Genomic DNA, 26505 nt, shown 5'->3' with positions numbered 1-26505 from the left:
ACTAACTCATGGCTTTATCTTTCTAATATGTTTCTGTATTTCTATTTTACTTTCAGGCAAGTACAAGCCACAACAGTGCAGAAAGATAACTGGAATAATTAAACATATTAGGATTGACGACTGTGTGACTGAAAAAGAAACTTACATGCATTACTGTGAGGTACTAATTACAATTCAAGATCATTTTTGAGTGTTCTTATAAATTATTTTCTTCTGTGTTCCATCTTTGCACTTCCCAATAGATGAAGAGATACTGGGATGGGTGGGCAATGTTCTTAACTAAGGTAAGACACTCTTCAGAGCATTGAAATGGAAAACCAACTCCCTTATAACAACACATTGGAACAAAGTACTTCAGATGCTGAAATCTGTACTGAAAACAAAAAATGCTGGAGAACAGAGCAGGTCTGCAGCATCCACGGAGAGAGAGCAAGCTAACATTTCGAGTCCAGATGACTGTTCATCAGAGTCGACTCTAGACTTGAACCATTATTTTGCTGTCTCTCCATGGATGCTGCCTGACTCGGTGTGATTTCCAGCATATTTTTTGGTCTTTTGTACCTTTATAATATATTTTCTTTTATTTCTGTGAAGTATTGGTTTTCCAATTTTTCCTCATAACTAAAATGACTCACTCACCTGGTAATCCTCCTCTATAGCTTTACCAGGGTCTTTATATTTTTCCAGAAGCCTAGAAATGTCTAGAATATTCCAGGCCGAGTCAATGCATTGCAGTGTTCTCGTACATTCTATTTGCTTTTATATTCTATTGCTTTATTTATGCTCAGAAGAAATCTATATCCATATCAACTTTCTCAACTTTTTAAATCAATTCGTGTTCATGTTTATGTCCAGTCTCTTCTCATCTACAAGTTTCTAAAACATATCAGTTGTAGTACACTGTTGTTCCATATCACTTTTCCCGAAGAAGCTCAGTTCACTCAGTTACATGTTGAACTCTAGCTGCTTCGCATGCAAGTGTGTGAAGAATGCACTTGGACAAATTGCATGCAATAGGCACTCAGCATCGCCCTCCTAACCTGCAATCTTCTTCCTAACCTCTCCGCCCCCACCCCACTCCGACCTATCACCCTCACCTTGACCTCCTTCCACCTATCACATCTCCATCGCCCCTCCCCCAAGTCCCTCCTCCCTACCTTTTATCTTAGCCTGCCTGGCACCCTCTCCTCAATCCTGATGAAGGGCTTATGCCCGAAACATCGAATTTCCTATTCCTTGGATGCTGCCTGACCTGTTGTGCTTTAACCAGCAACACATTTTCAACAAATAAAAATAAGTAGCCTATGCATATGCTATGCATACCACGATAAAGTGCTTGCAATGCGTTTGGGATCATGCATACAGAAGTGTTTTATTTTTTTCTTCCCTGCAATAATTTTCTTAGCATATTTAAGATAACAATATGGTCGAAACCATAAATAAGCAGGGTATTTTAGTAATGAATGAATTTTTTTCAGCTATAAGTTGAATAGTTATGCCTTCTTCAGTGACTAGCTTCTAATGGCAGAACTTCTTCCAATCATTTCCCTTGAGTAGTCTTCATTGAAAGATGTATATTTTCATGCATAAATACATTTAGTCCTGGTGCTATATTCTTATGCCATTGGTGTCCCATTCTTTTCACTTTTCCCACAATTGTTGGACAAGGTGAACTGTATCTTTTGCGAATTCCATCCAGTTAGTTGTTCTTGTTCATCTTTTGTGGGGTTTGTCTGTGCTTCAGTGAGCTGTATCACTTGAGGCATAAATTTATTGATCACAAGAATCTCAACTGTGAAGATGACCTATATATTATGAATGGGTTTATGATACCATTATCATCACTAAAGGAAAATATTAGCTGATATTCAGAATGTCACTCCTGGCCAAAACAGGTCTCAGTTATCATCGTGGCTACCTGGTCATGGTTACTGATTTGGAATTCTCACAAATCAGCATCAATATGGTCAACCCAGGCAGTAAAACCCACATTAATTCACAGCGACTGTGCAATACTTGACCCTTTAAGACATTGCATTGACCATTAGGGAAAGGACTAGGGGTCAGCGGATGTTATAGAGCAAATCTGCACTTAAATTATAGCTTTTAGAATGACAGAGGAGTAATTGTATCCATCCCAAGCTTCCAGAAGAAATCAATGTTTGAAGGAAATGTCAGAGAATTGCAGGCTAATGTTATCTACATCAACTGAGATCGACGTTCTGAATCCCTATAGTTTCGTTACATGACCTCTTGCCTGCGGATGACCCACCATACCCAACAAGTCCACCAGCTTTCTCACAATCTTCAATTATTTACTAGCAAGTAAATCAAAGTATTCTAAGCAAGTCTTTTCTTTTCATTAGTGTGGCAGGACCCAATACGTTTTTAGAAGGTTCTTCTTGAGATTTTGTCAAGGGCTGCTGTTTGATTTTCAGGCTACTTGTTGTGTTTTTAGATTAGTGTGGAAACAGGCCCTTCGGACCAACAAGTCCACACCGACCCTCCGAAGAGTAACCTACCCAGACCCATTTCCCTCTGACTATGGGCAACTTAGCATGGCCAATTCACCTGACTTGCACACCTTTGGACTGTGGGAGGAAACCACAGCACCCAGAGGAAGCCCACGCAGACATGGGGAGAAAGTGCAAACTCTTCACAGACAGTCACAGAACCTGGGACGCTGGTGCTGTGAGGCAGCAGTGCTAACCACTGAGCCACTGTGCCATTTCAAGTCTTCTTTTTTGTTCCCATTAATACATATTTACAATGAATATTGTAACAATATCTTCTCCACTCCTGTTGACAAATGCAGATTTTAATTCATACAGAAGAACCTGAACAGTTAAAACAGTTAGAAGAATTTGTCAGTCTCCTCAATAATTTTCAACTGCCATTAAACTTAAAGCTACAAGACAGGAGGAAGCCACGAGGGTGATAAGGGCACAGAATGTGCTGTAAGTGGGTGACTTTAATATCTGTCATCAAGAGTGGTTGAAAAACATAATGACTGACTGGATGGTGAAGACATAAAGGGCAAATCTGCTAGACGCTGGGTCAAAAATCTGGAATTTGCATCTAACAACACTGTGTGGTTGTACCTACATCAAATGGAAGCAGTATTTTAAGAAGGCAGCTCATCAGCACTTTCTCTAGGGCAGGTGCAGATGGATGATTAGTGCTGGCCCTGCCAGTGAAGCCCACATTCTACGAATAAATTAAAAAAGAACTATAGCTAGGCAGTTACTCCCATCTTTACAGCATCTCAGATCTCAATCTCAGATTAAAATTTAACAGTTAGCACAGTGATCATTACAAAAACATTCATGACAATCTCTCCCCATGTAGTGGCTTTTGAAAATATGGTGCCCTCTGTTGGTGATTATACAGTGATTTGCAACGAACCCAGTAGGCTCAGTGAGCTCCCACATCCTACTGAGCTGGATATTCCCTTATTGATAGCATTAAGGCTGTTTTCCAAATTTGCAGCCTCCCTAATTCCCCTTCTTTTGCGGCTGACTTCTCTGTACACCTTCCCTCTCCCTCAACCTTTCAACCTCTCCCTCTCCCACTTGCAACTTTCCCAGCTTCTTCCACTTTTTCTCCCTCTCCCTGCCCTCCCTTGCAACCTGCTTTCCACCTTCCCCCCCCCCCCCCCCCCCCCCCCAAATTTCAGCTCCCTATTCCCTTGTCCCTCTTGCAATTAAGCAGCTTTGCCCCAATGGTATTGTGATTGAATTACCCTTGGTGTTTTGGGGGCAAATTCACCGTGGCCCTCCTATATTCTGGATTGCGGGTCCTATGAATTTTTGATTGCAACAATACCCAGGAGATAATTCCAACCAATTGGCAACCCAAATATCAGTGCACCCTTCAAACATATTTCTAAAATCAGTGCCTGGAACCAGTGTACTTACCTCCATATGTTAATGTTGTGTGTGAATATTTGCAGTAATTTTAATACACACAGCTGTTTTCTTACTTTAGGGGCTATTGTTAAGTTACAAATGTTAGCATGTAACCAAACAATTTCTCTATGTTTTTGGAATTAATTTGAATTAAAGCTTTGGTGGGTACTGCAGTTATTTTCAGTCCCACTAATACAATTCAGAACATGTACACGTGAAAGTCACAGTAGAAAGACTTATTGCACAGCATCGAGGTCTGGATTCTTAGAATTATCTCAAAGTCACATCATAAGCACTGCTTAACCTTGTAATATGACTTTATTTTAATGAAAAGTCTCAAGCGTGCTATTCTCAGCAGACTTGTGAGTGTGCTGCATATTTCACTTGGTGATTATTCAGGTCCGTAAAGATGACAAGATACAATTCCAGAGGCGTGATGGTTGCAGCATTACCAGACTTTGCCACAAGATGGTGCTGCACAAGGTCACTGAGATCATAAAGTTGGATCTATTCAATACTTGATCAAATTATTTGAAAGACTTACCCTTCCTACTCACTTTCATACAGACAAACACATGCCAGAAACTCAACGCATTGAGGTAAATTGTCCTGACTATCAGATGGGTCACATTTTAGGTGAGAGGGAAGACAATTTACAATATTCCTCTAACAGATGGACATAAGAGTTGCTATGGTTATATATAATGCAGAAGGGTTCTGTGCAGTGTCCCTTTCCACATATTTACCCCATAACTAGCATTACTGAAAGGGACTATGTTGTCATTTATCTGATGGCAGTGTTCTATACATTATAACAGTGAGTCCGTTTTAAAACTCCTTAACTATCTGGGATATTATAAAGGAGGGAGGCCAACCCGGTACACAGAAAGTTACTTAAAATAGTTTCTTTTGCTTTACAGAGATTTGGTCATTATTATGATTCCTGTAGAGTCCAATAATGTTGGACGAGTTTGAATCTGCAGTAAATTGCTGAAAGAATGATGCAACAAAATTTCATGTTTTAAAAATTTTGCTGCAATAAATATCTAAAAGATCATGTAGTGACTGATCTCAACAATGACTTGCTCTAGCCTCTTCCCATTGGCAACATGAAATATGTTAGACTTCGATCTGGATAGAAATGCTAATTAGCTATCCTTGAACCCTACCTTTCTTTCATTGCAGAAATAAGTGGACAGTTTGTAACTCAGCAGTTTATAACCAGATAACTACAGCACCTTTCTGGGACTTCAGGCGGCTCATTGTCTATCCATTCTGAGCGCACAGGCTGCTGTTACTGTCCCAAGTGTAATGATTTGCCCCTTTACTTCAGTAAAACAATCTCAGCCTTCCTTCAATCTGAAACAAATAAATCATCCAGACTTACTGTCAGGTTTTAGAATAAGGCACACAACGGTCTTTGTTTTCCCTAAATTTAAAGATCCAAGCCATGATACATTGTCCTTCTCCTTAACCTCACAATTGTATCAATGCTCTGAAACAAGGTATTAGTAATCTTGTGATGGTGCATGGCCAGTCCAAACTGTGTGCAATGAGAGTAAATAGAGGAGTTTGTGCATGGGTGCAGTTAATGGAGGGAAATTCATGACCGCAGCAAAATAAACTCCAGATGTCCGCATCTGAATTCTTTACATCTTGATGATATGTGTTGTTCCCAGGATGTGGATAAGACAGCAAAAATTTGCACAGCTCTTTCGCTCCTCAGATTTGGTCTCAAGTGCAGCTCAAAAGATTGCTACTTGGATATAATTGACTGGGATTCCTTTTGTTGTAACTTTCAAAGGCCATGTTTACCACACAGCACTATCTACACGTAGGGGCAGCACAGTGGCTTAGTGGTTAGCACTGCTGCCTAAGCGCCAGGGACCTGGGTTCCATTCCAGCCTCGGGCAACTGGCTGCGTGGAGTTTGCACGTTTTTCCTGTGTCTGCGTGGGTTTCCTCCCACAGTCCGAAGATGTGCAATTCAGCTGAACTGGCTATGCTAAATTGCCCGTGGTGATAGGGGCAATGGGCGGCACGGTGGTACAGTGGTTAGCACTGCTGCCTCACAGCGCCTGAGACCCAGGTTCAATTCCCGACTCAGGCGACTGACTGTGTGGAGTTTGCACATTCTCCCCGTGTCTGCGTGTGTTTCCTCCGAGTGCTCCGGTTTCCTCCCTCAGTCACAAAGATGAGCGGGTCAGGTGAATTGGCCATGCTAAATTGCCCGTAGTGTTAGGTAGGGGTAAATGTAGGGGTATGGGTGGGTTGCGCTTCGGCGGGTCGGTGTGGACTTGTTGGGCCGAAGGGCCTGTTTCCACACTGTAAGTAATCTAATCTAATCTAATCCTAATAGTAGGAAGTAAGGGAATAGGTCTGGGTGGATTAGTCTTCGGAGGGTCGGTGTGGACTTGTTGGGCCAAAGATCCTGTTTCCGCACTGTAGGGAATCTAATCTATTCAAATACCTTAGACAATATCACAAGGGTTGTTGGCTTGTGGAAACTGAACTAATATACTTTGCACGATGGTCAGTCTTCTGAAATCACTTAGACTAAGGTATTGATGATTCTGTGATGATGATGATGATCTTGTTATAAATACAGATAAAGTACATTGCTGAAATCTATATAAGTCATTTTTGAGATCTTGTTGAGGCGTGCTCTTGAGATAGAGTTCATACAATCCTTTCTAAACCTAGTTTTGAATGAATATTGCTCCATGGGTTCATAGTGGGCACATTATAGGAAGAATTGTCCTGTTTCATATATATGGTCCATTCCTGCATCATCCACATCCTCTACGATATCACAAATAAGTTGAATTTCTCACCTCAAGAAGGAGAAAACACTATTTATTCATAAGTACAGATCGTGTCAAGTAATGAAACTGGAAGCGGTTTGCACAATCCTGTCATTATCCAATTGCAAACTCATTCTAATTTTCAGGGACGCTGTTCAAGCAAATCAGCCTATTCCATGCAGGAGGATGGTGTGCAGAATGAATGTACTTGCTGTTCAGCGACAGCATCAACACCACTGTTAGTGCCACTGCGATGTCTGAATGGAACCGTACTCCAACATAAAGTCATTGATATGCAAGAATGTGCATGTGTTGCTCATAAATGTGAATGAATGGAAACATGAAAGACAGTAACTGGACATTGTGTTTTATTGAGAACTGGCATTATTTCAGTATTGAATTCTCAGCGGACCATTCATTTCACAAATAACAATATCCAACCTAACGCTAGTTCTTACTATGAAAGCATTCCTTGTAAATGTGATTAATTGCAAAATCTCATTAACAACTATGAATCTGTCTTACTGATCATATTAAATGTAATGGTTTTCAATTTATTCAAAGGAAAATAAAAATTTTCATCAGTTGTGTTGAATTGTAAACTTTGTCTGTGATTGGTCTATTCAGATGTAAAGGAAGCCCCTGATAATTTTGTGGCAAACTCAAAGATAGAATATAATTTTTTTAATGGAATCCCTACAGTGTGAAAACAAGCCCTTCGGTCCAACAAAATTGAATCATATTTCAGGGAAAGATGCTGGTTGGCCCATTGTGCATGTACTATCACTGTCCCCAAAGCCCTGCATTTGTGATTTCCTTTTTTGGTAGAATCCGCTTCCAGTGTACTGCCAAGTAATCAACTCCAGATTCAAATGTAAGTATTAATGAGGGAAACAGATATACAAGTTCACCAAAATCAGCTTCCCTGAATAATGACAGATTCACTGGGTTTGCAATAGTTTTTAAACCTAAACTCCAATCTTCTTTAACTTTAGTTTATCCCAAGCCACAGCCATACAGTTTAAAGATAATTCAAAGAATTAAGCTATAACAGGTCAAGGTTGTTCTGATAGGCATTCTTTATTTATGGGGCCTGTCATACTTTTAAGTCTGTAATAGGTTAATTTAGTCTTTTTAGACTCCATGCAACATGGATTTCAGATCATAGATCACAGCCTAATTGGAAAATAAATGTACTTTCTCTCTCCTTGCTGGCTATTTCTGGTAGACATGATTAAAATACAGAAATTGATGAATTAATAAGCCCATTTAGTATTTCTTTTTGTTCCTGACAAGCATGGAAGGGTGATGCACACCAATGAGCTATGTGCCAACACCGTGGGGACAGATTAGACTTTGTGATCACTGAGATGTTGCTGACAAGGTGTTTACGTGTCAGGCATTTCTATCAAGGTATCTGGTAACTAGGAGCTTTTTCTTTGGTGAGGCTTACTTGCACTGTGGACAAGGAGAAGAAATAAAATGATGGAGAGATGAAATGAAAAGGGTCCTTTGCAAATGCGTAAAGTAGCTAAGCAGGGATTTTTAGACCAATGTGTTCATTGCCTGGATCCTTTCACACAATTTAAAAGTCAGTAAGCTGAAACCAAACTCGAACTACTAATCTTTGAAGCCAGATGCATGCATTTATGACTAAAGTGAAGCTTACCAGTTGACCAGACTCAGAATTATTGACATGCTGAAGTTTCTCAGTTTGCAGGCTTCGGGAACAGAAAAGTAGAGGAGGGAAAATGATGGTGTGGTAATCCCTTTGAACAAAGTTTCCCTTGGATGGTAACCTACATGCGGAGTTTTTGTTTTTGACATGGGCAGTTTGTTGTGTCACAGCTGCCTGACTATTTTGGCTGACCAGGAAACCCTATCTCTCTGAGCTCTTGCCGAAAACATAGCAGGAGGATTTACAGGTAGAGAATCAACCTAGCACAGGGAAAATACTGTGGATGTTGGAAAGCTGAAACAAACAGAGAATACTGGGAGAAAGTCAGCAGATGTGGAAGCATCTGCGGAGATCGTTAATGTTTTGAGTCTGGCATGACCCATTGTCAGGATTGTGAATCTCAGAGCTGCTGAGTTTGACCAGGAGTCTCAGTGATTGTTTGAGAATCAATCTGTTTTACCTACATTTGTCTTTGTCGCCATTCAGTCTGGGTCAGACTTGAATCAGCAGCTTCTGGCCTGAAAGGCTGCCACTGAACCCGTAAACCCCTTGCTGTAACTGGATAAGATGAGGAGAGGATAATTGCAATAGGCCTGATGATCAACAAGCAATGGCAAATACTTGGAGAAATACATTATAATTTTTAAGATATATTGAAATAAAAAATTCCACTCTCAAGGTGATATAATGATGACTAGGAGATAAAATAGATTGCACTGCATTAAACGAAAAGGCTCTCAGTATAGGCCAGGCCAAGGTTAAACATCTGGTGGCCATAGCCTTCAGATGCCTGGGCCAGATGATTACTGAGGAACAGAGGCAGGAGTGTAATGAGCATGGGCACAGAAGATGGCCAAGGGAGGCAGGCTGCCCATTAGAAGCAATGTTATAGAGTCATAGAGATGTACAGCTAGGAACAGACCCTTTGATCCAACTTGTCCATGCTGACCAGGTATCCTAAATTAATCTAATCCCATTTGCCAGCATTTGGCCTTATCCCTCTAAACCCTTCCTACTCATATACCCATCCAGATGCCTTTTAAATGTTGTACATATACCAGCCTCAACCACTTCCTCTGGCAGCTCATTCCATAGATGCACCACTCTCTGAGTGGGAAATGTTACCCCTTACCTCCCTTTTAAGTTTTTTCCCTCTCACCCTAAAGCTATGCCCTCTGGTTTTGGAGTCCAGCACACCAGAGAAAACACCTTGTCTATTTATCCTATCCATGCCCCTTATGATTTTATAAACCTCTATAAGGTCACCCATCAATCTTCGATGCTCCAAGGAAAACAGCCCCAGCTTGTTCAACCTCTCTCTATAGCTTCAGTCCTCCAACCCTGGCAATGACCTTGAAAATCTTTTCTGTACTCTTTCAACTTTTATACCATCCTTCTTATAGAAGGGAGACCAGAATTGCGTGCAGTATTCTAATAGTGGCTTAACCAATGTCCTGTACAGCCACAACATGACCTCCCAACACATATACTCAATGCATTGATCAATAAAGGAAAGCATACCAAAAGCTTTCTTCACTATCCTATCTACCTGCAACACCATTTTCAAGCCACCATGAACCTGCACTACAAGGTCACTTTGCTTAGCAGCACCCCCCAGCACCTTACTATTAAGTGTATAAGTCCGGCTAAGATCTGCTTTCCCAAAATGCATTTATCTAAATTAAACTCTATCTGCTACTTCTTGGCCCATTAGCCCATCTAATCAACATCCTGTTTTACTCTAAGGTCACCTTCTTCGCTGTCCAATTTTGGTGTCATCTGCAATCTTACTAACTATATCTCTTATACTCACATTCAAATTTACTTAAAGATGAAAAGCAGTGGACCCAGCACCGATCCTTGTGGAGCCGACACCACTGGTCACAAGCCTTGACTGAAAGGCAACCCTCCACCACCACCCTCTGTCTTCTACCTTTGAGTCAAATGATGGTTCTTCCTGTATTCCATGTGATCTAACTTTGCTAATCAGTCTACCATGAGGAACTTTGTTGAACCTTACTGAAGTTAATATAAATCACGTCCACTATTCTGCCCTCATCAATTGTCTTTGTTACTTCTTCAAAAAACTCAATCAAGTTAATGAGACACGATTTCCTTTGAACAAAGCCATGTTGACTATCCCTAATCATCCTTTCAAATACATGTAAAGCCTGTCCCTCACCACTCCCTCCAACAACATGCCCACCACTGATGTCAGGCTTACTGATCTATAGTTCCCTGATGTTTCCTTACCATCTTTCATAAACAGTAGCACCATGTAAGGCAACCTCCAGCCTTCCAGCACCTCACCTATGGCTTTCGATGATACAAATATCTCAGCAAGGGGCCCAACATACTCTTACGTCATTTCTCACAGAGTTCTAAGATAGGCCTGATCAGGATCCAGGGATTGATCCACCTTTATGCGTATTGAGGCGTCCAGCAGCTCCTCCTCTGTGATACAGACATTTTTCAAGATGCTGCTGTTTAATGCTTAATTCTGATGCTGAAATTACACTGTGTACTAGAATATTCCACGCTATGCATTTACATTATTGACCAAAGATTTGTTGTGTAACATTTAACACCTTGCAGAATGAGTTGAAAACAGTCAGTGGGTTTTGGAGTTGGTGACATGATACTGCACATTGTGAAAGAACCTGTTTGCAGTTCAACAACAGTAGATTAGTTGTTGGCTCCAGAGATCTTAATTATAATGTGCAACATTCGCTTAATTCCTCATAGTTTGGCATTTGACTTTAAGGACTGTGAGTTAGGCTTCCTTGGCCTCAAGAAACTTGGTCAGCAAAGGAAGGTAAGATTTCAGATTCATCGTATCAGCGTTTTAAATAGTGTTGCTTTTAGATGCACCTCTGTCATGATTTGCCTCTTTTTCATGATCACCCCATCCCTTTGATCTGTTACTTGTTGCAATTCTTCCCTTCCTGCTACCTTTCCTAATCAATCATCTCTGCTCCCTGCGATTTCTCTTCTTCTTCAAGGGTGAAGTGGTTTCAGCTTGAAATATCATTCAGCAAAATAAGATGTAATTGAAAAAGAACAGAGTAGAAGATCAGCAGGTGTACATCGATCAGGACAAGGAATGAGAACACGGCAAAGGACAAAGGGTCAGTCAGGGAGTGGGTGATAAGAGGCAGGACGTAGTATGGACTGCACAATCAGTGGGATGAGACAGTGGGAATCTTGGATTGTAGAGAGAACAATTCCCGATGCAGGTACTAAATCATCTGGTGCTGCAGCATCTGTTCAAAACATGGTTGTTAATTTGACGAGATTAGAATTTGGTAATGGTATGTGTATAAATTTGTGTTGCAACAGTGCTATCACTTTAAGAGGTTATTATGTCCTGGTTGCTTTTAAAGAAAAGTTATAGGGTAGAGGGTCTGAGCTGGCTAGTTAAAACCATTTGTGCAAACAGCTATGGAGGCCTTGGGATTTTTGTAAACAGCCTGAATGGTTGTGGCCAGCTCTCACAGATTGGGATATCTGGGTTTTGGTTTTTCTGTTGCATCAAAAACTATTGGGCTCTCAACAGAGTTGGAAGCTTCAGCGAATGTCTCCCAGCTGCAACACTCTCTGAATTTTCTCTTGATGTTATTTCCTCCTGGACTGTAGATCTGAATGTGAGAATCTATGTCTGAATTTTCCCATTTTGCCAAGAGGTGTGTTTATGGGATGTTACTATATCGGAACGGTTAATTAGGAGTAGTTACTACATGTATTATTTGTTTACGTTTCCAATGAGTTGTTCTAAATTCCTCTGTCTTTGGTTGGTATTTTAACTTGAATATTTAAATAAATTGTCTTGCTTAACATCAAGTAGTTTGACTAATCACATTGCATCTGCAACAGACACTTTATATTTGACTTTAAAGTATGAAACATTTAGGGTCTAGGATACCTTCTTAAAATATTTGAGAGGGGTCTGGTTTGGTCTATAACAGTGGAGATGGTATGAACACTTATAGAGTCATAGAGTCCTAGAGATTTACAGCATGGAAATAAAACCTCTAATCCAACTTGTCCATGCCTACCAGATGCCCCAAATTAATCTAGTCCCATTTGCCAGCATTTGGCCCATATCCCTCTAAACCCTTCCTATTCATGTACCCATCCAGATGCTTTTTAAATGTTGTAGTTGTCCCAGCCCTCACCACCTCCTCTGGCATCTCATCCCATACATGCACTACTCTCTGCGTGAAAAAGGTCCCCTTTAAATATTTCCCCTTTCAGCTTTTCAGAGTACTACCTAAGACTGACTGTCCCTGTGTAGATTTAAATGAATTATTAAACATCTTTACCAGAGTCACCTGCCAATTTTGGCATGTCACTGTGTAACAATATTGCTATAGTCAGCAGGTTCTTACTGGGATTGGAATTGAAAACTGGTGAGTATGTCTATAGGTAGGGCTGTTAGCATCAGGGACTGGCATGGATAATATCAGAAGAATCTAGAGGACTCAGGATAGGAGGTATAGGGGAAGGAGGCAGAAAGACATGAGCAGGACAGGAGGCTGAAGCCAGACAGATTGGTTAGTTCCATTAACGGAACAGGTCAGCTGAAGTTTTGGTGTTTGGTGTACGAAGACTGCCCAGAGAAGGTAGAAGTCTAGAAGAGAGACTCAAGATATTTTCAGAAGAAGGAGGCTGCTGTGCCCCTGACTTGAGATTGTAGGGATCCATAATGAGATTCTCAGTGGAGCATCAAAAAAAGATAATTAAGAAAGTGTAGGAAAATGCAATGAACCAAACCTCCTTCACACCCTCTACCCACTTCACCTTCACCACCCCCCCCCAATTAATGAAAGAGAAAAAGAGGAGGATTCGCCCAAAAGAAAGAAAGTGACAAAATGGGATCATGATTATTGATGTAATTGGAACAAGGTTAGCCAGATTATGAGTTCTCTGATTAGGGCTGTTAACATGGTCCAATCAGGGAGCCCTGGCTGACAGGTATGAGGTGCCAGAGGATCTGTTCACTCCGAGAGCTGGCTCTGAGGGAGCTGGATTAATGTCAAGGACTCTCCATATGTTAATAAAGGGTGACTTAGTGCTGAGATACTGGCCATTGTGGAGTTATCTCAATTATGACCATTCATATTTACCTCCGTGCAGGCACGTGAATGCTGACATTCAACAGTCTAAGGGAAAGAAACCATCAGGTGGTGCAGCAATGTCCCCTGCCACTGACATTGAGGAGAAAATTCATTGGGGAAGTTTAGAAGAAGATGCAACAGCAATAGGAAATAACCAGACCCATTTGAAACCACAGCAATCCTGGTACCCTGTATCTGGAAGAAATAGCCCCATGTCCACAACAACTGAAAGAAAAGACTGGGACACCTAAGGTTGAGGATGTCACCAATACAGGACAAGAAAGGGAGACAGACAATATGGCTGAAAAGATCGCAGATGTTCTACTTCATCCAGGGAAGAAACAGATAATGCTTAGAGAATTACCCCAGCTCAAGCCCTGGAGCAATAATCTAGTGTTGTGACCCAAATGGAGGGAGATGCAGAGCTTCCTCATGTCCCAGTAAAAGCTAAGAGGCTGTCAGAACTTTGGGATAAAATACCTACTGACCACAATTCAGGGGAAAGAGCTGAGGTGGAAAATGCACCAATGACTAACATAGGGTTATGTTTGAAGTAATGGGGGAGGGGAGAAACTAGGAAAGGGAGGAACAATTGGTGATGTACAGTGTCTATCTCCCAGAAGGGTGTGCACATAGTAAATTATGCAGAGCAAAACTGGGATGCCTACGTGCAATCCTCAAGGGATTAAGCTCCCAAATGTGATGATTGAAATGTGCTCAAAACTGTTGAAGTAGGGTTTTGGACCAAAATGTCAAAAGATGTTAAGGATGTCGCTATAATTGGATGGTAGCTACATAAATATTATGCAATGGGCTACAGTGTTGGATTAACAAAGTGGAAGTAAGATAGCGACAGTGGATTGATAGGGTGCATCGGAACCCTCCATTGAGTTGCAGAAAGACCCATTGGTCATTATTGGTCAATTTATAAGGTGGCCCTATCCCACGTGAGATTATTTAAACACAACTGTTGATCAAACACAATTGTAGAAGAGGTTGTAGGCCCCAGTTGGGCCAGGCTATTACAATTAGATTCAAATTAGGGAGCTCAGGCATGGCAAGCAAATAAATAGAATATTAAAGAGACCATTAGCTCAAGCCAACCAAAAGACAGTGCAGGAATGGTCCAGTCTGTCACCTAGTAAAGGTACTCAGTCCTATGTGTCTATCCTACCACCCCCCACTCCCTCCACAGTATATCAACTAGATTGATTCTGTAGGAGCTAATGAAGGGAAATGAGATTGCCAGAGGATGTTGTGACTGGTCCTGAGGTAAATAGGACCCATGAGAGGAAGAGACCTAAATCGTTTGTATAAGAGGAGAGCAGTGTAAGAGATAACACCTTGGTGAATTTTGCATTGATGAAGCCAGGATTCATGCCAAAATGGATGGGGCCTTATGAGACAATCACAATTCATGATATGTGAGCCTGTGCAATGTAAGGACCATAACCCTTAACCTTTTTGTAATGTTGATTGTGAGCTGAAATCAACACTGCTTTAAATTCAAGGATTACAGAGGGGCTACTGCACATTTTAAAAGCAAATTACAGTCAGTTCTGCTTTAATGCGATAGTTCCGTTCTCATGCAACCCCTTTTTATAACAAAATCATATAATAGCAACACCATGTATACTACTGGGTCCGGAATCACGTTATCACCAATACATACTTTAAAAGCTTGTGCTATAGAAACAATGACACCAATTCATCAATTGTGTTACAGTGAATTAACATTAACCAAATGTGTGTTATAGTAGAGCAACCTGTACCAACACTTGTTTTTAGTGTAGTTTACACTGCTGTTTGTTCAAGCATGGGAAGGGGGGGCATTGGGGGTGGGTTGAGTTGTAGATGAACTATAGCCAAGGGCTGAGTATGAATGAGGTTTAGCCAGAAACAGGTAACAAATTTTCTGGAAATGATGAGTTGTTGATGCCAAAGGCACTTTGCCTGCCAGCCATTAACTCCAGCTCGCTGCACAGCGTTTGGGTGTGAATGATTCATCAGAAGCCATCAGAACACTGTTGTTCTTTCGCTGCACTTAAAAAAAACAGAAGTCCAAAGAAAGCCATCTATTTTCCCTCATCAGTTGCTGTTAAGCTGTGGTTCTAAACCAATGAGCCAGAGAGGTTATAAACGTGAACCAGTTACCCAGTGTCTCCTGCAAGCAAGTGAAAGTGGCTGGAGGAGGAAGATCAAGGACATGACAAGCTAGGGCACCATCTCAGTGAACCCATGCCAGGGACTGCTGAACTATCTTTCCATCTGCCAATCGCCCATGTCTTTTATTTGGGTCTGTCTACACGTGCATGGATGCTGAAGGAGAGTTTTATAAGGTAGTTCAAGTTTTAACTGGTAGAGTTGAATGCTGACAGTTCATAATTGTTTGTATCTAGATTCTGTCCTATTTACAACCAAAGATACCAGCTAGCATAGGCAAGGTAGAATGGATGGAAATCTACAGTAGAGTAGCAGTTAACATACAGGCATAAGAAGGCATTAAGGCAAACCCACGAAGGTATCTGAACCAGTTTTCCTATGTAATCCCACTGTTGTTTGACCATTTTACAGGTATTCGAGATGAGGCGCTGCGAGTGCATGGATTGTCTCGAGCATAAGACACACTGCAACAACAAGACAGGGCATTGGTCAACAATGTCAAGCAAATAGATGCCACCATCTGGTGGAAGAAGCTTTGGAATTGGAACTCAAATGGATTAGGATCATTTCCCATGTTTTGGTTATTGCTCCATTGATAGTGGTTCTATACCTGGCATATTTGGTTTATTGCACCAGAAAAGGCATTAGGAGACTGCAGGGGCTGGGCAGATGAGATAAGTGCCTGTGCAATCTGTACAGATTGTAGAACAAAGTACTTCTACAAATCACAATATCAATATCTGGCCAGTATTTATGGTGGTGAACAGCAAGGGAAGTGACATTACCACTTAGTTGGCTACCTTAGGTTAGACCAAGGGCCAGAAAGATGGACAGTTAGAAGTGTCTTTTTGTAAAATAAGGTGGAAGCAGAAAAGAGTGGAACAGAAGGTGTGCAGTTGCACTGTAGAGAGGATTAGGAATGAGATTAGGGTAAAGGACCAGATTAGGGAGTGTGTGATGGAAACAACAACATTGCCTAGACTGCGCAATCAGAAGAATAATGGAGGACCTTGGATGGATTAAAACAAAATTGCATGTTGCATGCACTGCAGGAGCTAATGCATTTTTGTCTGGACATCTGTTCAACATGTGATTGTAAATTGACAAAATTAGAAATGACTAAAGGGTATGTGGATGTAACTAAAATTGCATATGAAGGAGCAAACATTTGTGGCTTTTCAGAGGACTGTCTTAAACTGCCTAAGTCTGGCATTCGCTGTTTATGTTTGAATAATTGATCATAACCTGTACCTAAGTGTACTGGTGATTTATAAAGTTATATCAGCACCTTGCAATCTCAGCTTTTCTTAATCTTTGCCCTGTGACCTCTCCCACTTTTGTTTCTGACTCAGCAACTCTCCCCACCATCACTCATCTTGATGATCTCATCTTTGGAATTTCTTCCTCCCAATAACTTTTTTCCCTGTGATATTTTCCCAATGATCTCTCCCTACCCTTGATCTCTTCCCGATGATAAACATGGCATGCATTTTGTCTTCCTTCCTGCAATCTCTATTCCACTCCTCCCTCTTTGTCTCTGCCTCCAGTGACCTCTTCCTCCTTCTGCTCATTCCTCCCCTGGGTTCTCTCCACTTCTGGAATTCTCAGCAGCAATCTCTTCTCTTTGTGATCTTCCGCTCACAATCTCTGCCTTCTGGTGGCCTATCTCTCATTAAAACTCCTCTCCGTTTAAGATTTCTGCCTTGCAATCTCAGCCTCTCACCTCTCCTCTCTTGTAAACTCTCCTCCCTTGATCCCTCTAGCATTCCTTGTGTCCCACTCAGAAGCATTCCATAAGGCTCCAATCTTCTTCAAATGTCAGGAACCACTGGGGTGGTGGTGGTGGTGGTATTGCCGGTGGGGGGGGGGGGGGGGGGGGCAGGGGGTGGTGGCAGGGGAAGGGGGGTTGGTTGGAGGGCAATCTTGGTTTGGCCTCAATTGTTAACTATGTTCTGGAAGATGGACATCTCTACCTCTGTGACAAATGCTGGGTAAAAATCGTCTAAGAATTACTCTTGGCTGTTTTCCATTAAAATTCAGCCGAAGCTTTACATTTCCAAGATTCCCTGATTCCTAAAGTATTCCCTGATTCGTAAGTGTGTAAACACTCTCTCATTTCCACCCCTTAAATGTTAGGGTCAGGGTATGTCATGGTGTATTTCTGCTCGCTCTATGCAGATTAAATATCTGCTTGCTGTTGATATTGATGACCAATGCTGGTCTCAGGCTGATAAACTAGATAAAGATGTGTTCCATCCTTTTACTATTGTTGTGGAGAAAATATAGAGAATCACCAGGAGACACAGAGAATTCCTCAAGAAGTAGGTCATTTATTTGCAAACAAGAAACTGAAAAAACAGATTCTCGATTGCCCACGAACCTCAGGGTCTGTAGATTTTTATTTTTTTTATCATGTTTCTGTTAGCTTATCAGCATGTCCAACTATATTAATCAAAGTACCTCACTCTCGCTACACAATAAACCAGTGATGTTAGTTCCCATTATCTCCTTAGTTGTACATTCTACTTAATGCTATTCTAATGCCATGGTTAGATATTTATTGCTAACTCTGCTACAGTGACCTTCTATTCCAGACTAATCTGTCATGATAGATATTTAGCTATTCCATCTATTACAATAGTGTCCTGTCTCAAGCTGACTCTACTAACTATTAATTAGATAATTTAGTATCATGTCCCAAATATTTATGGTCCCAATCCTGTCATAATAACACTTAACAAAGAAACTTGCTTTATTACTTGAGTTATCTCATCTCGCCATAGTGACCTTTCAGCCTTAACCTTACTCTGCTAATTGGTGTAAGAATATTTCACTATTCTTATCCTGTCCTGCCTTCCACAGACCACAGATTGCCAGTGGTCTTCAGCTTTAACCCTTCCCGTACTTTCCCATATTTCCCCCTTTGAGACTACTGGTCTCATCTAGAGAAATAAGGCAATAAGCTCAGCCCCTCTTGTGCCCAATACAAACAATGTAGGTTCCAACAAGGACTAAATAATTTTCGGGGTCTGAGATTTAAAGGGTTCTTCCCCCATTCTGGGGTCCCTTGGGCCAAAAACCTGTCTTCCAATAACCAGAACAGGAAAAAAGACCCAAGATCCCTCACAATCTAGGACTCCTGTTCGTCAGAAGTATCACCGACATCCCCACGTGGACATATTCCTTGCACCGTGGCAGTTGTTAGATCATAATAGTAGAGCGGTGGGGTTCCATTAGAGGAGTAAATACTTCCTGGGGTAGCTGAAATGACCACAAGTTGCCGTGTATTGATGTGAACAAAAAGGATTTAGTAAAAGGTAAAACACAACAAAAGACGAAGGCGACAACAAGCAGAACCGCGCCTACAATAAGACCATTCTTGACAAACCATGCTCCCCAAGACCCTTATATATTATTCAGCCAATCAAAAGCCTGATGACCAAACCCCACATTGTCTTTTATCTCCTATCTTAGATTCTTTAGTTATTCCATTGCTTTAGTAAAAGATCCCCCAGGGATAGTGTTGTTAGTTATAAGGTACAGCAATGTTCCCCAAACATCACACAAACCCCACCTTTTTCTGCCAGCGTCCAATCTAAGGCCTGTCTGTTTTGCCATGTCATTTTAGCAGTAGCATCCAATTGTTCTCCCAAGATCACAAGGGCATCATTAGTATAATTAATAAATCTCTGCTGGTTGTAATAACTGTAATTAATCCATTCAGCATTCTTGCTAACCCCTATCACTGGGATGAGAGCCTCCCAGCCCACTGCAATCTCATTGCAGGCCTTAACCCCATTAGGAATACCTCTTGGCTGTCCTGTGCAATCAATCCGAATCGTCAGATCAGGGACATACCATCGTTTAGGTTGGCACAAAGCTGACTGCAACGTAGCATCGAGCTGCGTGTGTGGTGATATAACTACCTCGTGTAGGAGCATTACACGGGCACAGCTGCCACTCCAGTCAGTGGACAGCGTCGGGTGCAACCCTCCTTTCTCACCACACAGCCATCAAGTATCTGCCAGTGGGACAGTCCCAAATGTGGTGTCCACCTCCAATTCAATCGTATTCCCGCACAGACCCTTAAAATAGCCGACTGGTGTGGAACCATTTTGCTTAAAGCATTTAAAACTCAATCCTTCCCGAATCCTAAAAGCAGCCACAGGGAATGGGCGATTAGTCTTACTGGTGTTCCATGGGGTACTATAGTCACGCCACCATTGAAGTTGCTGCCTGCCCACATCATCCTGCTGATAAAACATAGAGGCCTGAAGTAGGATGCACCAAAACGGGCAATGGGATGGCCTGTAAATTGATGAGTCATCTGGATTAAGGGGTCGGCTAGAGTGCTGCAAATGCCAAGCTATAAGGCAAATGGACAACATAGTATGAGGGGATTGCCTTTGTACACAGGAAACAGTCCTGTCTTGCCATCATTATGGCTGTATAGTTTGCCCATTGATACCAGTGATTGTCAAGGGGCGCGCACCCATGTTAGGGCAGTAAGATCTGCAATTCTAATATGTCTTTGCCTCCCAGCCTGAATGACCCCGGTATTACCAGTCCAGGTCTGCCAAGTTAATGGTCTCCAAGTGTGAGTATGCAGTCCTGCCATCAGAGAGGGGGGCATCATGGGCGTTCCCTCATGTCTTCCCCATTCCTGCTGCTAGGAGAACTGTGCTCCACATCTCCATCACAATCATTTCTGGAATGATCAATATCCCCATGAACTTCACCTGTACCTTGTTCGGAACCCTGCTGAGCGGTACTAGCCTCCTGTATGGCCTGCCCTTGTCCAAGTTCCTTGGCCTCAGCTCCACTTACCTCAGTGTTAGAGTTCATTTGAGCCGGTGGGAGAGCTTTAGTACAATGATTAGTGTGGTGCCATATGTGTCGTCCTTCCACTTGGATGGCGGTAGGTGATGCCTTAGTCAATACGAAAGGTCCCTCTCTCCTCAGCTCATTCCAGCGTCTTCGAAAAACCCGCATGTACACCCAATCCCTGGGGTTAATAGGTCCTTTCTCGTTAACAGGTGCCGGTTCCCTTTGTGTCTCCTGCAGGTGGATAGTCTCGTATCATAGTTAGCTGCTGCATATATTGCTTAAGTTCTACGCTTATCTGCTCCAAGCTAGGCCCTTTGTATGGGCCTCTCCACCAGGGCTCTGGCATAGGTCTACCTGTGAGCATCTCATGCGGTGTTAGATTGGTCATGCGATTAGTTTGCATGCGATAACTCATTATCGCCAATGGCAGCGCATCAACCCAATTAAGGTTGGTGCTTGAGCAATTCTTGTTTAATTTGGCTTTCAATGTCCCATTAATCCTTTCCACCATACCCTGGGACTGGGAATGATACACACACCCAAACCTCTGTTTGATTCTCAAAGTCTGCAGCACCAACTTCACTACTTTTTGAATGAAGGCAGAGCCATTGTCTGAACTAACTTCCGACAGTATACCAAACCTTAGGGTACTTCATTCGTCAGAAATTTCACTATGGTCCCAGCTCCTGGTTTCAACCTTATTTCCACTGGGCTAACAGATTTCACTCTCCCCACATGGTTAGTAATGCATCCAATTGTTCATTACCACATTGATCACCTACCTCCACTGTCATACTCCGCTGGGGTGTTATCTTGACTTCCTTCGAGTTCCCTGTCAAGTTGCAGCATGCTAGGATTTTAATATAGCTGCCATCCCTGGATTCTCAAACCCCTGTCGTGAGGATATGCCATTCCCTGACTGTTTCTACATGCCTGGCCATAGGTCCTAAGTCTTTAGGTTGATATCCCTTATTTCCCAGTAAGGTTACATGTGTTGCGGTGCCTGGTACTCTATGCCACTTTTCCAGGAATGCATTTCTCTCTATTTGCAGGATCACTCCCTGCCCCCCTAATGCTATTGCTTCACTTCTCAAATGTTGTGGAACAGTGACTTCCTGCTGCCACTGCCTCTCTAACACCTCATCCTGAGACTCATCAAATATCACTGTACAGTGCAGCTCTGACTTAGGTGGTCTTGCCTTAGTCAACATCATCAACACTTCTGCTTCCCACATCCCCCAGATGTCTTGAATATCACTTGCTATATCCCCTATCCAATAGACATTAACATCTTTTACTTCTTACATCACTAATTGTGTATTGAACTTTTCAATGACCAAGCCCTGCTGTATGCACTCCAATCTCACTTTTAACTGTAATAAAGGATTCCTACCTAACAAGTTAATTGGCGTCTCTTTATACATTAATATTGGCAGAATTATCTCCCCTATTCTAATCTTACTGGAGCTGTAAATTGAGTTAACTGTGATTTCCCTGAGAACCCGACAATGTTAACAAATTTACTTGACATGGGAAGGTGAGAGGGATATCGCGGCTATACACAAGTGTATGTAGCTTCAGTGTCTATCATCACCAGTGTCTGCTGCCCTTCTATATTAACCTCTATTACTGGTTCTTGATCAACCTCCCATGCCACTACAGGATAGTGCCCCTTCCCAACCAGCTTCTCAGGGCATCCCTAGCACATCCCATATGGGTTAACAGGTCCTGCTGGGCCTGTAGGTGTCTGGGAATGGCCACTGGGGATTCCGACCATCCAGGTTCACTGTAGGGCAAAGAGGGCCTGGTCCAATAAGCACAATTCCTCTTAAAGTGTGCTGGTTGATGGCATCCTCAGCACATCATTTTTGGACCCCTTTGAGCCTGATTATTTATTATGTACCTTAGTCCTCTATTCCTACGTCCCTGTCCTTGGGGACTCCAGTTCTGAGGTGGGGAGTGGCGGCAGAGGCTGATTCCTGCTTTTCTGTTTCCTGAAACTGCTCAGCTTGTTCTTTTGCAGCTTTCCTAACCACCACAGGGGCCTGACAAGCTACCTTCAGTTCCTCACTCTCTTTCCTGAAAAGTTTCAGTATTTCCATCTCCTGATCCCTCTTTTGGTTTCTATTTTTCGATTTATCTTTTGGCTTATAGTTCTTAATTAGTCCTTCCATCTCATTGCACATATGTATATCAGAGGTACCTTCTGTCGGCCATTAAGTCAATAAATCCTTAGTTCCTTTTTCCCATTTCTCAGAAATATTTACAATATCATTTCTTGCCACTGGAAATTTCTTACTCAGTATCTCAACTGCAGTCCTTTATCCATCCTACAATATATTTCAGTCCAGCTAATGTACTATCTTTGTTGTCATTAATCACTTCCTCATACCATTCAAGTCTGGTAGTGCTTTGTCCATAGTATAGGCAATCCCTAACTTTATAACTTGCAAATGTCCCTTACCAATCCATCAATCCCTAAGCATCCTCAATTGCAGCATTCAGCCTAAACCAATCCAATACTGCAACTTCAAAATGCACCAATCACTAATGATTTCTTGAAAAATTTCTCTCTCAAAAAGAAATTATCTTAAATTCTTACAGTGCAAAATATAATCAAAATACTCCGGGATCTCGAGCTCCAGGGAAACAAAACACAAACATTTAACTACCAACAAACAATTATGCATAAAATCAGATCACAATGACTGAACTATAAACTCTCTCTCTCTCTCTCTCTCTCTGTCACTCACTCACAGGCACACAAGAACTTAGATCAATCTCTCTCAGCCAAAGCATTACTTAAACAGACCCTTTCTTCATTTCCAAAAATCCTATTATCCTACAGGCCTTATCTAAAACATTTAACAATCTAGTAACACAATAACACTATGACTATTTTCTATTTTACTCTTAATCATTCACTACCAATCTGCCGGCTTTCTGAATCGGTCAATCAGTGCTTCAAGTAAAACAAGTTCCCCTTATTTATTCTGTCCTATCTATCTATAGGGTCTTATATATACCACCATGAACTTTTTACTCAGACAATTGCTACGTTATATTCTTATTCACTCCTTACCCCACTGTGCAGTTTTCTTGACCAATTCTCCACGTCTCCTTCAGCAGCAATTAACCCCTCGCCTTTTAATCTTGGATCAGAGAGACTCTCCAGCAAGTTACCGCACCTTCAACTCCCCAAGGACCACTCCAAGCCAACAGAATATAGTCCAAATTCACAGCAAAACTGCTAACTTTTTTTTGTTGGGTACCCTTATTCTGTCAGTCTTGGGAGTGCCCCCAGTGGACCAAGAAGCACCCTGTTACTGCCGCCCTCTGTCCAGGTGTGTCTCTGCATGACCCTGTTTGCAGCGCCAAATTTGTTGTGGAGAAAATATAGAGAATCATCAGAAGACGCAGAGAGTTCCTCAAGAAGTAGGTCTTTTTTTGCAACAAAAAACTGTGACACTGAGAAAGCAGATTCTTGATTGTCCACGAACCTCAGGGTCCGTGGATTTTTATTTTTTTTATCATGTTTCTGTTAGCTTATCAGCATGTCCAACTATATTAATCAAAGTACCTCACTCTAGCTACACAATAAACCAGTGATGTTAGTTCCCATTAGCTCCTTAGTTGTACATTCTACTTAATGTTATTCTAATGTCATGGTTAGATATTTATTGCTAACTCTGCTACAGTGATCTTCTATTCCAGACTAACCTGTCATGATAGATATTTAGCTATTCCATCTATTACAATAGTGTCCTGTCTCAAGCTGACTACTAACTATTAATTAGATATTTTAATGTCATGTCCCAAATATTTATGGTCCCAATCCTGTCATAATAACACTTAACAAAGAAACTTGCTTTATTACTTGTGTTATCTCATCTCGCCATAGTGACCTTTCAGCCTTAACCTTACTCTGCTAATTCATGTAAGAGCATTTCACTATTCTTATTCCATCCTGCCTTCCACTGACCACAGATTGCCAGTGGCTTCATGCTTTAATCCTTCCTTTAATAATGTTCTTTATTTTCCATACTATCTCTCATTGTTGTAGCATGGCAAGATCTTGCTGTGCATCCATCAGTTTCTGCCATTCCTGTACTCGAGTAGTGACTGCACTTCAAAAGGTCATCATTGGCTAAACAACACTTTATGGCAACCACAATATAAATATGAGTTCTTCCTTCCTTTCTTTATTTAGCTAGTTTCTTGGAGATGTTTAGTTTATGTTTCCTCAAGGCTCAAGGCTCATGACTTGTGGTTCCATTCTGCACTTGTCCCTTGTGTCTTCCGATAGTTTGTGGACTGTGATCGTTTTTCCTCAACGATGAGTGACTGCTATCTGACTCTTTTCAGTTTATGGAAGGTCTTTCTATTATATATTGGAGTACAGCTCTCACTAGAACAGACCATTCTGTGCATTCTTCACAGTCTCTTCTTAACAATTGCTGATATCAATGTTACATTCTGATAAGTGGTACACACTCAGACAGTAGAGATTGTGAGAAAGAGATCTGGAAAAGGAGAGATTGCAGGAGATAGATGACCATGGAGGCAAAGTGATTATATGGCATATTCTCCCTCCCTGACATCTTTTTGTGTGTATCTGCACCACATGGACTGTAGTGCTACCAGAAGGCAGCTCAACTGCTCAAGAGCAATTAGGGCTGGGTAATAAATCAGCCCCCATTGCTCAGCCAGCAGTCCCCACATCCTGTTAATGAATTAATATAGATGTATTTTTAGCCATTCTTGTTTACTGCAGTGTCTGAAGCTCAATGATTACCATTTACTCACATTCTTGTCCTTTTTTGTCGGAAAAAGATGGAGCCTCTGTCAATACTTGAGCTCTGAAAGGAAACTAGCTAAATATAGTACATACGCTCTGCATTTTGTAATACAGGGTGTTATAGTACTGTTGACCCATCTAAATTGCAGATAAAATTTTCTACAATTTAAAGAGTTTTACATTGATCATCTATGTGCACTGTGGTGATCAAAATCCATTCAAATATAAGTAGCTGCATTTATCGACTGTAAAATAATACATGCGTTTAAAACTACAAACTGCTCTGAAATATACCTTGCTGGGAATGTCACTTTGTACAGATAAGGTATTATGATGGCTATCTGTCTGCAATACAGTTGGCTTTCAAGTATGTAATGATGATAATCAGCAATGACATTATGCAAGTAATGCCTAGCCAGCAAAGCCTATTAGGCTTTTGTCATTACTCAAAACAAATATTCATCCAGTTTAACAAGTGCAGCCTTAGCTCCAAACAATGGCAATTCAGAGCATCTTTGACATGAGCACCAATATAGTGTTCCGCTAATTGAAATGCTTTAATGTTTGTTTCATTTATTCACCTTAATGGAATTTAAGTATTTAATAGTAAGACTTTCCTTTTGGCAACCTATTCTGAGGAATGATTGCTGGATCAGTTTATGTGGGCTGACAGAAAACAAAATATGAACTTCAGGTTTCCATCGGTTGGAACCTTTTATTTCCTTGATTGGGATATAAGTTTGGGGCATATCTATTTTATACAGCCGAGGAAAATAAAGTTCAAAATAATTTACGATTTTGCATTGGTCTGCTTCATGGGTCCAAATTTTGTTCTCAGTGGTAAATAAACATTAGACTGGCCATTCAATGAAGTGGTGTTACCCACAGGCTGCTCCGGCTCGCTATTTGTTTTCTTCATTTAAGACGCTCCTTTAAAATATATCTTTTTCTCATTTAACTTTGAAAAACCTTACTAATACCACCTTATGTGGTTCAGTCAATTTTATTTGGTAACATTTTCATCAAATGTGTGAGACATTTAATTCTACAATTGCCAGTTGACATTGTCATATTGCATTACATTAGTTACATTTTGATCACATCGCTAAGGGTTGAATTAGCACCCCAAGGTAATTGTTGTGCTGGTATTCTTGTGAATTGTCCTGATGTGTGACAGACAAATAGCTTCTACAAAATACGTTTCATTTTCA

General features: G+C 41.3%; 1 protein-coding gene across 1 annotated transcript in view; it reads left to right on the top strand.

Moving 5' to 3' along the window:
- The window catches only part of vwf (von Willebrand factor), a 121528-nt gene extending 114215 nt beyond the window's left edge, over positions 1–7313 (top strand). The window contains exons 51-52 of the mRNA XM_060842954.1: positions 57–160; positions 6858–7313. Coding sequence (XP_060698937.1) covers positions 57–160; positions 6858–7043 — 290 coding nt within the window. The 3' untranslated portion in view covers positions 7044–7313. The remainder of the gene's footprint in view (positions 1–56; positions 161–6857) is intronic.
- Positions 7314–26505: the final 19192 nt, after the last annotated feature.

Source organism: Hemiscyllium ocellatum, chromosome 23 (genome assembly GCF_020745735.1).
Source record: "Hemiscyllium ocellatum isolate sHemOce1 chromosome 23, sHemOce1.pat.X.cur, whole genome shotgun sequence".
Taxonomy (NCBI): domain Eukaryota; kingdom Metazoa; phylum Chordata; class Chondrichthyes; order Orectolobiformes; family Hemiscylliidae; genus Hemiscyllium; species Hemiscyllium ocellatum.
The sequence above is the reverse complement of the archived record's forward strand: the minus strand, read 5'-3'. Positions and strand labels throughout refer to the sequence as shown.